Source organism: Taudactylus pleione, unplaced genomic scaffold (genome assembly GCF_031769625.1).
Source record: "Taudactylus pleione unplaced genomic scaffold, aTauple2 ptg000041l, whole genome shotgun sequence".
NCBI lineage: Eukaryota > Metazoa > Chordata > Amphibia > Anura > Myobatrachidae > Taudactylus > Taudactylus pleione.
The window spans coordinates 27450514-27463766 of record NW_028284443.1 but is presented as its reverse complement, the minus strand read 5'-3'; the positions used below and the strand labels follow the sequence as shown (position 1 = coordinate 27463766).

General features: G+C 37.9%; 1 protein-coding gene across 20 annotated transcripts in view; it reads right to left on the bottom strand.

Moving 5' to 3' along the window:
• The window catches only part of NRCAM (neuronal cell adhesion molecule), a 263101-nt gene that overhangs the window by 92476 nt on the left and 157372 nt on the right, over positions 1-13253 (bottom strand). For 15 of the 20 annotated variants that reach the window (XM_088457770.1, XM_088457830.1, XM_088457808.1 and 12 more), the window contains exons 3-8: positions 11454-11645; positions 9279-9296; positions 8876-8981; positions 5817-6013; positions 3756-3878; positions 2884-3054 (exon numbers count right to left, since the gene is read on the bottom strand). In XM_088457770.1, coding sequence (XP_088313896.1) covers positions 2884-3054; positions 3756-3878; positions 5817-6013; positions 8876-8981; positions 9279-9296; positions 11454-11541 — 703 coding nt within the window. In that variant the 5' untranslated portion in view covers positions 11542-11645. Of the gene's footprint in view, positions 1-2883; positions 3055-3755; positions 3879-5816; positions 6014-8875; positions 8982-9278; positions 9297-11453; positions 11646-13253 lie in introns of those variants that run through there. The other 5 variants (XM_088457786.1, XM_088457793.1, XM_088457879.1 and 2 more) reach the window with 2 other exon arrangements.

Here is a 13253-nt window from a genome sequence, read left to right as displayed (position 1 = left end):
CTGACAATAAAGAGATTAAGGTGGTCTTGAAAAGCTTCATCTTAAAGGCCATTTTTGTTTTCATTGATAGGCAATCTAGTACAGAAAAAATATTTTACAACAAAAAAATTAGCAAATTACCATTGCTTCTTCAAATGAAGAGGTGCACTGTATCTTCAGAAACTAATTTGTAGGTACACAGTACTCATAAAAAGCAATGTATTATTAACCTAAATTCTGCAGTATGGTCTATCAAAATGTAACTGATGTGTATTGGTATAGTTGGAGGGGATCAGTATGATTTACCGCCGGCCATGTTCAAATCCCGACAGCGGAAGCCCGGCAGTGAAGATCCCGACAGGTAAGTTTTTTTTTCTATTTACTAACCTAACCTCCCCCCCCTAACCCTAACCCTCCCTTAGGGGTGCCTAACCTTAACCTCCCCCCCAAGTGCCCAACCTTAACCCCCCTCTAAGTGCCTAACCCTAACCCCCCCTTCCCCTAGCTTAACCCTAACCTCCTGGTGGGGCCTAACCCTAAGTCCCCCCCGGGAGCCCCTAACCTAACCCTCCCCCCCGCGGCTGTCCGCGCCCGGCTTACCTTTGATCGGTAAGCCGGGTGTCGGGCTCCCGGCGTAGGTCTAATGACAGGTGTCGGGACTTCGACACCGGTCATTCCACAGATGCCAGGATTAGACAGTTGGGACCGTTGGCATCCCAACTGCATCCCAGTTGGAGCAGGGAGTGTTTGCAGAACAAAATGTAAAAGGGGATCTTTAGAGGTTGTTATGTTTAGTGAATGTAAGAAAAATACCTGCTTGTTACACAAAACATAAGAGGCAGCAGCATAACCAAATTAGTATTCCTAACTCTAATTGTATCAGCGATGTAGCATTTACAAGCATCTAGTAAAATTTAATCCAAAACAATCATAAAATAAGGTAAACACTTATTTATTTATTTAATTATTTATGGTCCATGTGATAGGCTGGAGGCTGCCAATCATAAAATACGTGCACAAACAGAAGTGCAGCCCCGTCCACCACCACATAATTGAACCTAAGGATGAAAGGTAAGCTAATTTATTTAATTTAATAATTTGTTATATATTTCTCAATGATAATCTTTTGGCCCAGGCGTGCCATTAAAAAAATGCTAATACTCTAGTGCGCCATGAGTCCAGAAAGTTTGGGAACCACTGCTATAGGTAATATCTAAAAGTGCAAAAATTATCCTCCCACTGTGTAAATGTGACTATTGATGCACAACACTCATAGATTTACATGCAAGATAGCAGATGAGAGGAGCTGTGTGTATCATGAAGAATATCTTGTAAATGTAAAGTAGGTGTAGTTATGTAGCCATAAACTTACGTCATTACTGAAAATATGTTTATCTTTGCAAATGGACTTCATTTTCTGATATCACTGTAAGTTATGGAACCCAAGTCTTGGCCTATACCTCAATACAAGGGGCCTGATTCAGAGATGTACGCAATACCTATATTTACGCAGTGCGAGATATTGTTTGGCATTGTGCATGCGTGTAAGGATTCAATCACAAAGCAAGTGACAGATAGTAGGCATTCAGGGGATGGGTAAGGGGGAGTAGCTAGAAAAACACAGACGTGTCTCACCGTTTAAATGCCATTTTATGGGCATACATAAATTAGCTATTTTGATCTCCTTTGCAGCATGAGAACTCTTTGTGAGTGTTTGAGACAGGTCAGACTTGTGCATATGCTGCATGGCTGCCCAATCATCATTGATGTTACTAATGTTTACGCTGGTGCACGATGTCGGATGGGTATGAGAAGGCAGCAGTGGGCGCCCCTTTGCTCGAGTAAGCTTTGGAAACATTAGCATATTTTTCTCTGAATCAAGCCCATGCCTTTTGTCTGTTCTATGCACACATTTTACAGGAAAGCAAATTTGTGAGGACATTCCACATGTTCCTTGAATGTCATAATTAATTTAAGACCTAAATAAACATTTAGGGTGGAATTCCATTAGCCGTGGTAATTTACCTGACTACTTTATCATCCCATCTGCTAGCTGTAAATTATGAAAACCCACACATAGTACATATGGAGCATATTTCTTATAGTCAAATTATTAGCGGTAGAAGGGAACAGCTAGATGCTATTGATGAGTTCCATTGCTCTGTTTTCCAAATTGAATATACCCTATCTGCATGGTGAAGAGTAAAAATCTAATCATTCATTCTGATTATTGAACAGCCAAGTCTCTACCTAATATACAGTAACCACACATTACACAGAACTGTTCATTAAGTTAGTGGGCAAAAACACACATTTCTTCAGAGGGCATATGCTACCTTTCAGCAAACGATTGCCGGTACACATGAAGAAGTGGTCATTAGCAGACAGAATCATCCAATATGAAGGGATTGACTTGTGACTGTCTAATATGGTGGTTTTGAGGTTTAGATAATTTATTGGCTGTATTTATCTAAACAAAGTAGAAAACTAAGAAAGTAGTAGTACTATAGCAAAGTGTAGTCAAGTAGCCACCAACCTCTAGAACTATAGATACAGCCAATATACTCAGAGCTATACTATGGAACACAATTTAGGTCTTGGTGCTGTACAGAAGTGGAGAAGGTTAAAAGTATTGTATAAAAATGGTAATAATGTTCTAGACTACATTTCACATTTGGTTCTACTAAGGTAACTAATTTCTTAAAGCTCTAGTACTTCATACAGTAGCATTTCACATTCTCCTTCCTCTAGCTGGAGCCCCACCGGCTACACCATGAAGGCATTTTTCCTGGTTTTAGCCGAGACTCTGAGAGGAACTGTGGGAGGAGCATGCTAGTAACATTTTCCCAGTAGGTGATAATGCAGCTTAAACTATATAAGTGAATAAAAAATATTCCAACTTACTTGTCAAAACCTTTAAGGAAATGGGTTGCTTCTGATGGATAGTCTGAGTAAGGTTAAATCTTGCATAACAGATGTAAAAATCTCGCGTGTCCTCTGGCTGGACATTTGAGAAATAAAAATCGCCATTTAGACCTTGGGAAATCCTTCCATTCTGAGGCAAGCGCTGGAAGACTGTACGGAAAAATAGGTGACAAATATTACCAAGTTAGGATCTGCCATACTGTAAATGTACCAATCCCCCATGTTCTGGTGATATTTATCATCATATTGGTGATGTTTTGATGTACAGCAACAATATACCTCAACACAATCATAACAGGTAAGAGTTGTACTTTTTACATTTTACAGGATATATTTGAATTGAAATGCAAAACCGCAAAGTGTACTAATTACCTATTAACAGTAACAGTCCATTATAAAAAAAAATTCAGTTTGTGTAGAGTGGATAGATCTATTTTAACCCCTTATCTGTTGTTAGACCAATTCTAACTATCTGATCAATAACTTATCAGGGGCTGCATTACTTACCTGTGTTCTAGTAATTGGCAAACATAAGCTGAATCTGGTTCTTGGTTATAACATAATACAACTGTTATCTGAAGTGGTTGATGCACTTGCCTAGTATTAATTTGCTAATTATGTGACTGATTGAGTATAATTTTAGAGCTTCACTAATTAGTTCACTAATTCAGAAAGTACTAAAGCCAGTTGGAATGAAATTGCCAAGTTGAAAGCACAAAGTAATAATTGTCCTAGTCATACGTTAATGATAAGGAAGAGCATTGTAAGTCTCTGTTGGGATCAATAATGAATGGCCATATACAGTAGATCACATATAAGAGTAGGCTTAGAACAATCAGTGAATTACTTACAGTTATCCATCCAGAATATAATAGGTGGTGGTAACCCCCGTGGAGGTTTGCATGGTAAGACTAGAGGCATACCCTGCTGGATTACAATGGGCTCAATTTTCTCTTTGGTCCAGAGTGGTGACCCTGAAAAAATAAAAAACACGCAGTGAATAAAATTGAAAATATATATCCTGTATTATACACCAGGTTATACTCTTGCTCTGCCTCCTATGTCGCATTTGGCTACCAGCTCATTAAATGATCATTACCATTATATAGCAGGGAAGGGGGTCTTCATTATGTTATACAACCACAATCATTATTACTGCAAGTCCTATGTAAGAGTCTGGTGACACTCACCAGAGTTCTGTGGTCTAGGCTCATATAAAGCCCAGGACAGTTGTAAGACAGGAGTTATGGTGCAAGGGGAGCAGTGACTGAGACCACAGGTGATTATGGTACACAAGCCATTGTTTAAATTCTCAGCACCACAGGGTTGCTAAAGGAAATGATATATTAATGACTTCAAATGTAATATACACTTTTCTTACTTCTGTATGTCCTAAGTCTGTATACTAAAACTAACCATGGCATAGACCAAACAGTAAAAATGTCTAACATTACACACATTTAGTAGTAGTATATCTCTAGAATGTGTATTTAAAGCTCATTTTGGAAAGTGTTTGTGTTCCCTTTATTGTATAAAAAGGGCATTTCTCACTGTGAAGAAAGTCCTCAAACTGAGATTTTCCATTTCACTCTTTCTATTACAGTATGTGGGAAATACATTATAAGTGTTTTGAACTCACTAACAACCTGAAAGTAAGAATCACACTGTGTCTCAGCGTGTCTCTATCTGACTGACTTCAGCTAATGGCAGCATTACCCTATGCCTGCTATAACAGCCTAAACCCCTGAATCAATGGGACAAGAAATTACAGTACTGTTAAAATCTTCTATTTACCATTCTGTATAAACAAACAACTAAAATAAGATTACTTCAAAATTGTGGCGTTTCCTACAATTTAATGTGAACAAGAAGAATAACTAGAGTTCTGTAGAGAGGAGCCACATTCATAAAAAATAACATTTCATCAAAGACAGAACATCTGGGTGGTACAGCGGATGGCTTGAACAAAAAAAGGAAAGTAAAGAAGATTTGTAGCCATGACATACGGGGTATTTGTGCAATGGACAATAGGACGTTTCAGTGAATGTAAAATAAACACTGGGTAATGTAGAATAGAATTGTATACAGCTGACCGAAATGGCTGCATTTATGTAATAAGTTCTGTAATACTATCTAGATAACAAATGAGGATGAAGGTTTATGTCACACCTTTGCTAGCTTAACAGTAACTATGCTGTGTTTCTTATATTGCCTTCATACATGACAACGTGAGTTTTTAAATACATCGTTCTCTTTTCAAATGTGAGAAATTGTCAATGCAGATTCAAATCACCGTTTCATTAATATAATTTCCGGCACAGTAGAACACAGTGCCAATGTTTTACACTTTAGGGGCACATTACCCAGGTTTACGGTTCTAGGTATCTTTGTTTACAATATCAATACTGATATTGTATCATTTTGGGAGATGATGTTTTGGGGGTCCCACAAATAGGAAAGTTTGAGGAACAGTTTGTGCTTCCATGCAGTACTTAACCAGAGCTTTACGTGATATGTTGTTACCTTCTAATAAGATGGCTTTGAGGATTTTAAAGATGTCTTTAATCAAAGAAAAGAAAGGTAAGAGAATTAAACAGAAAATTCAGTACTAAAAATAAAATAGAATGGATATTCTTTGCAACATTAACAGCTATGTATTTGATTCAGTGAAACTTGTTTATCGAAACAAATATTGAAAAGGAAAAAGCATTTTAAAGAAAACCACCGTGACTTTAAAATATATTGCGCAAAGTAAACAAAATGAAAGAAAAGTAAAAAAAATAAAATAAAATTAAGCAAAATAAAAATAATGTTAAATATGAAGGTTTAAATCATTTAAGGATTGCAAATGCATAGCTCATGAACAGTGCTTTTTTAACTATGATACAATGGACTGATTTCCAATCACTTACTAGACTGTCGGACAACAATATTGTTTGATACCGCCGTCCCCCGGTCATTTTTGGCAGAGCACTGGTATTCCCCTTCATAAGCTTCTGCCTTTCCTCCATTCATTATATTTATTTCAAGCGTTCCTGAGTTGGGTTTCATTGTCACCAAAGGATCTTTCTCTATGTCAAAATGGGTGCCGTTGCGAGTCCATGAAAAGCTGTAAGTAATTTATTTTTACTAAAAGATACTAGTTTTCTTCCTGCAAAGTATAAATGGCTGCATTGGTTGTCTCATAAACTGTAGTGTGTTTGCCACTTTACAGCTTAACTAACCAGTATATAACTCTGAAATCACCATGATAAATATGTATACAATATTAGGTACAAGTATATTGCAAATACAAAATAATGAAATTTAAAAAATGCAAGAGCACATAGTGAGTTGCATGAATTTAGAATTTTGCTTCCTAGGGCATTTGCACTTTGCAGAGTATAGCCCAGAATAATGACGTTGACAGTGTGGGGACCACACATGAGAAGTGGAGCTGGCACAACATGATGGATCAATCAGAATAGTTATGAAGAGAGTAAGCTAACCACAATTATGTGTCTGATACTGTGAGCTAAAGCAATAATGAGGTTTCTTTTAGCAGGAGGCAACATTTTGATTCATTTCCAGGGATGGAGAGTTTGCATGTACGGATGCATACCTGTTTTACTGGGTGTTTTATAGACCTTACAGTGCACAAAATGGGCACATTCTCACACCACATGGGACACATGGGATCTCACTACTTTAAAAGAAATCAAAATCATTTGACAAACATGATATGATTTACTGATAATTCTTAGTTGAGAGTTACATGAGGTATTATTTTAAATATATAAGTTGTTATTAAAGGTCTAATGGTGCATACACATGGTCAGATTTCTTGGTCGGTTTAAACGATAACGATATAGTTTAAATCAACCTTTTTTTGCCCCCTCAAACGACCAAACGATCAAGCGATGTGCGGGCACAGATGGTCGGTATTGATATCGACCATCGAACGTGCATGCAGGCCAACCTGGTCGATATCGACCAGGTTAGCCTTGTTACTATAGGGACCCTCGATCGTTGATCCAGGGTCGTTATAGTAGTTGGGGGAATGGAGCATGTGCTGGATGTTCGATAACGATCATCCAGCACATGCTGGTCGATCAGACAATGATATCTGATCATTGTCTGATCTGACTGTGTGTATGCACCATTATAAATGTTTTACACATTAGCTGTATTTTCAAAATCGGAGTAGGTTGTATTAGTAGGCTGTACACTGACGTGACAATTTTACATTTAATAAAGAAAACATCTGTTGCAGACCACAAGTCCACAAATTGAGGCGCAAACCATTTTTAACCAACATAAAGCAGCATAACAGGGGTGAGGCCAGATGAATGCCCTCCGTGGATCTAAAAACTTGCACTGGATGTCTGCATATTTTCTGGTTTACATTGATCCCCAATGACTGTAATGGAAGAATTATAAAGTCTAAAACCATAACCAGCTCATCTATATCAGGATAATAAGCCACAATAGATGTCTAAGGGCATGCATTATCCAGGGAATCATTCATTTGTGGTTTCCTTCTAAGTAATTAACTTACAAATTGATGGGAAATAACAATTAAACAAAACAGTTGCACTGAATAACATATGAGGAGACAAGCAACTATCTCCTGCTACATCCAGAAGCTGTATTCACCATCTCACTGCCCCGAATAATGTATCTTGCTGATTTAGGGCCTGATTCAGAGGTGCACATAATTCAGATGCAATGCTAATGATCATGTACTTAAGCGATTATTTGCCACTGCGGATGATTGGAAAGTCCTGAAAACCCCTAGGGTGTATGCTTTACACAAAGTGTATGCACAAGGATTCTATTCCGCTCGGGAGAGACGGTATCAGTAATGGGGCAGCAGAGTGATGGGCGCTCCTGGGTGGTGACTGGGAGGTGGCCAGAAGTGAAGGCATGGGCTAGTTATAGTAGTGTCGCGGGGAAGTCAGGCAAAGTGGCTGTGTTCTCAGCCGCAGAGCTGCAGCCACAGAGGCCATGGTCAGACGGAGACAGTGGAATAACTGGCGGTGTTACAGTGTGCAGAGACGCTGAAAGTTAGTGGTTCAGTGCTGGCAGGTGCACAAGGAGAAGGATTAAACTAGCCTTTGCATATTATCGTTGCCGCCACTCCGCAAACAGGGTCCACCTCTGAGTCAGGCCCTTTATGTCTCACTACTTCCTTTTATTTCTATGCTTTATTTCTGTGTTTGGTGCCTTGGCACTCATTCTCAAACCCCTTTCAAGTTCCAAAATATTTCACTGTCTTTCTTAATCCCCCTTAATGGCAATTACACTTATGTTCGTGATTTAATTATTTTGATTAATGATCCATAATCTTCTTATACATCCTGCCTACTCTACACAATTCACACAAAACTGACTGAGTGGTGTAGCCTCACTAACTCTACTTCAAATGTGTTTGACTGGATAAAAATGGAATCTGCCATTGGTCATCATGTATGTAACTTTCATTTCCTCTGTTGTCCAATACAGTGTAAGCGTTTGAGTAGAGCCCTCTTACCTCATTTTCTATTTGTCAATATGTTCAACTATTTTATAACAGTACACACGCACACACGCACACAATTACTGGTACACCAACCTGTGTGTCAGCAGGTTAATAAAAACATCAAAGATACCTATATCACTATGGTTCCCTGGTCTTATTTCCATCTTTCTTGTTAGCTCAATTACCTGCATCATTTCTGAAATGCCATCTCAGTAAGCACAGGCCTATCTATAGGCCACATGTCCATTGCTATTCCCATTAGTGTGATGTGATTTATCCTGATGTAATGGAGCACAGTAATGCTTGGGTTTGTGCTGAAGAAATTAAGATTCCCATGCACCATATCTCAGAAAGCAGCTACTGAACATGTCTGCGAGTCAGAAATATAGTAGGTCTACAGCTTTCAGACACTATTACATTGACATGCTTGACATTTATCTGGCTAAAATAGCACAATAAGGAAAAACGTACCTTGGTGGGGGCTTTCCTTTTGCTTTACACTGAATCAGAATGTTCTCCCTCGGATCCACAATATAGTTTTTCGGAGACTGATGAGTTATAGTTGGAGGCTGTGGCACTGCATTGCAAATTAAAGCTTGCATATTTAATAGCATGTAAAAAGAAAGCTACATAAAAGAACACACACACACATACATACACAGTCTCCAAAACCACACAAGGGAAACAACATAAATAACTATTTGCTAACTAAATAAACAAACCTATAGGTGCAAAATCAATATTTAGCAAATCAATACACAAGTAAAACAATAACACAGAAACATAATATGGGCAGAGAACAGTCACAGCAAACACAAAGTCCATCACTCTGACACGTCAATGAGCAGCAAAGCACAACTGCACAGACACTTACATTGCTCTAGAAGAATTGCTTTTTCCCCACAAGAGAATCAGCAGTTGTAAAGATAAACAGAAATTAAGAGAATTGACTGTTAGTGTAAAAGATTTGAAACTACTTATCCAAATATCACCCATATAGAAGAAATCACATATAACGTGAGTCATTTCTGCCTTGATTACAAAGAGGAAATATCACTGTTCCCATTAAACCATAAGGCACAGCAAAGTAAAACCAGTTTAGATAAGTTTTAATTTGCAAGCTACAGTATGTAATATTCTTATTTTCCATGGTAACCATCTCGCTGACATTTGTTATTTATAAAATACATGTACTATATACAGTAATGATCCTCTTTACCATACCTCCCTTCTGTCCCAATGTAGGCAGGGCAGCTTTGATTAGGGGAGACTGTACTGCCAGACGCACATTTATTTAACTCACAGGAAGCATGGAAGCCAATTAAAGGCTATTTTAGGGTAAGGAATGGGGTTGGGGGGAGCCTAGGTACTCCCATCCTAGTGTAACCACACTTATTTTTAGTAGTGTGCTAATATTGTCCCAATCAATATTAGGAGTTTGGTTTATATAACATCTATAAAGACTGAGTGACATCAGAACTTCAGTAATATTTTAAAGCCATTGTGTATCATTCCTGTGCCTAACTCCAAGCATGAAACGCCCAGATAATTCTGCTCTTTATATCAGATGATGCAAACTTCTGCATCTGCCTGTATATACATACCCTTCCCTATATAGAAGGATTTCAGTCTTTTACAAACAGGCACATCGTCACAAAATATGCATAGCAAAAACAATAATAACCTAAGTATTTTGCTACTGAGATCTTGTTACATAAACATCTACCAAATAGATAGTTTAAGATGTTTCTAAAAATAACACAATTTATAGTCACAAAATTTCTACATGGATATATACACACAAATAGGAACAATATTACATTTAGTGTTATATTTTTACCTTTCTAGTCAGGTAATGAGGACAATTGTATGATGCTATTTGTACCACTATAAACTGTCTCCAAACAACATGCAAGTATATTTAGTAGGCGTACAAAAAAATTATGGCAACTTAAAAATGCATTTGTACGGTATGAAAGCAATGATTCCTGGAGTGGGTGACCTGTTGATTCTGCGATATCAATTTATTGCTTGAAGGTATGTAAATAGAGAAAGCCAGCACACTCAAGTGAAATGACTTCAAAACAAAACATTAGCAAACAAAATAAGTTCCAGTTACATGTCAGAAATTTGTATGTGTTTTAAATGGCCTTAAGTATGGTGGTTTAAAACTGACCTATTATGAGATATTATTTTACCAATTACTGTGTCAAGTAAATTGCTGATCATTTGCGTTCTGCCTGGTGCTGCCTGAGTGTCGCCAGGCAAAGCAAATTGGCATTAAGATACAACTAAGTATCATAATACCTACTCACTATGGGGGGCCAGGTCTGTAAGGAATGTGAAATATACTGTACAATGCAGTGCAGATGTTACATGCATGTTACAAATGTTCTATTGCTCATCTTATTTGGAAATGCCCCAAGATGTATGCTGCATGGAAACATCAGTTGTATGGCAGATTTTTCATCTGCAAATGTTTTGACAGGTGCAAAAAAGCATTTCACAACAGATGGAATATGGACCCACAGCCAGAAAATGATAAGATTTCATAACTCTGTACAACTCACAATTCGGTTAATTAGATCATTTCTTTTGGAGAACTTTTTAATAAAAACGCACAGTATATGCTTAAAATTTAAATATTTAAAATAAATGTATGTACAAATTTGGGACATATGCAGAATATTCTGACTGCCATCCTAGGGAAATTGATTTTTAGCATCATATTCATACTATTACTATCTGATCATACCCAGTAGCAACTGTATTGAAGCAATCAGCACTAAAACAAATAAACTGTCATGAGACTAACGTTAGAGACTGCTACTAATATACATATATGGATTCTGCTAATATTAATTTAATTATAAACAATTGAATTCTTGCATACTGGTCTTAAAATGACATATGTCAAGAACTGTCATTGTTAAACACTGATTTTAGAACACTCAGGGATTATGGATTCCAACAGTGTTTGTCTCTATGAGAGGCTAACAGTACACATCTTGAATACTACAGTATAACTAAAGAGAAGAGAAATACTTACGGTCAAGTGGCACTTCCAGTGCTGTAATTACTTGGCACAAGACAAGAGCCAAAGAAGCTCTGCTTGAGAATAATCTTTTCTTCTGCATTATTTTAAGCTGCCTTAGTCTACTCCTGCTGAGAGACAGAAGCCTTTCTTCTTAACACAACAGATTCCTTCACAATATGCGACCAAGTGTCATGAAGACAGGAGCTGAAATGGAAAAAAAACACATTCATATTTAATTACATGAAATATAGAAATTAAATCTATGGCCTTTATTTTAAAAAAAGCACCTAGTAACCAAAAATAGCATGTTTCCAATATTCACAATTGTGTGAATAGATTTATAATAAAAATGACCCAAAAAATGCATAAACACAACTCTGCTATTTAAGTAAGTTTATCTACTGCTGATAAAAAATGTTTTGTTACTTTTGTCTGAGGCTAGTCATCATTAAACAGAAAATACTGATAATACAGAATGCTTAAAAAAATTGCACTTAGTATGGACCACTTACAAATAAGCAAAATTGAGCCTTTTAGATACAGTAATCTGATCGGAGGCACTAATAGGAGGCACGAGGCACTGTTCTTCACAGAGTGGCTGATGAGACCGTTAGAGCATCTTTTGCAGCAGTTGCATCTGTGACTTTATGCTAATGCTGGTATAAGCACCTGCCCTAGTGTACAAACGTGCGTCTGACTGTGCAGTAACCCAGCCAATGCCCAGGAATGTCTAGCATATTTACAATACATTTCTAACACCGAGCATCTCACCCGCAGCCGTGTCTCTGTGCCCGCACACTGCGGCATGCATGTGCTGCACCAATTTTTAGGGGTTTTCGTGCAGTAGCAAAAAAAAAAAAGTCTCTTCAACGTGAATATCGGTATTGCGAGCAACTCAGAATCAGGCTCTGAATTTCTATCACCATATAGTCTTCATGTATTGTTGCAGGTAAAATTCAGTGTGTTGAGGAACAATAGAGGGTTAAACCCCCCCTTCTTTCTGCTTGGTATGACTCCTCCCTTTCATGCACCTGAAGAGTACTGCCATATTGATTTGAGCAGCTGCCATTTTCTGCTTGTTGTTATGGAAGCATGAATGAGCCACCATTAGGAGGGCATGCTGGTTCTAGTAGTGCTAGTTATAGTTCCCAGGGGTGATTCCCAGGTAAGCTGGCTCTCAATTTGGATGCATTTATGTATGTGCCTGTCTCATGAGGCCTTACAATTGACAAAATATATATGTGCCTTTATCATGAGGCCTTATAATTGGTAAATATATTACCTTTGAAGTGAGTGTTTGGACGTAGGACCCCCGGGGCTACTCTGGCTGGGCCTCTTCAGGGCATCACCACTTAATACACATAGTCACTTTTCATATCACCTTTTATGTTTGTTTTTTATTCATGTAATTTTTTCACATATATTTTAACCCTTATTGAACACTTATTAATTATTCTTACACAACTATACTTTACATTTCACTGTCACCTTTTTTCCTCTTTTCGTGTGATGCCCTGGGGGGGACTTGGGCTGGACGTTATTTTCGGGTGCTCTGCGCCCCAGACGTGACCCCTTAGAGTTAGGGACTGCTAATAACATAGAAGCCGTGACGTGGCTTAGCAGCTTCCCATGTATTTGCAAATGCATGCAACTAATATCTCTGAATCTCTATCACCATACAGTCTTCATGTATTGTTGCAGGTACAATTCAGTGTGCTGAGGAACAATAGGGGGCTAAAACTCCCCCTTTTTTCTACCTGAATGTGGGTTAGCAGATGAATGTGCCATGTTATGTACTCACGTGCAAAAAGC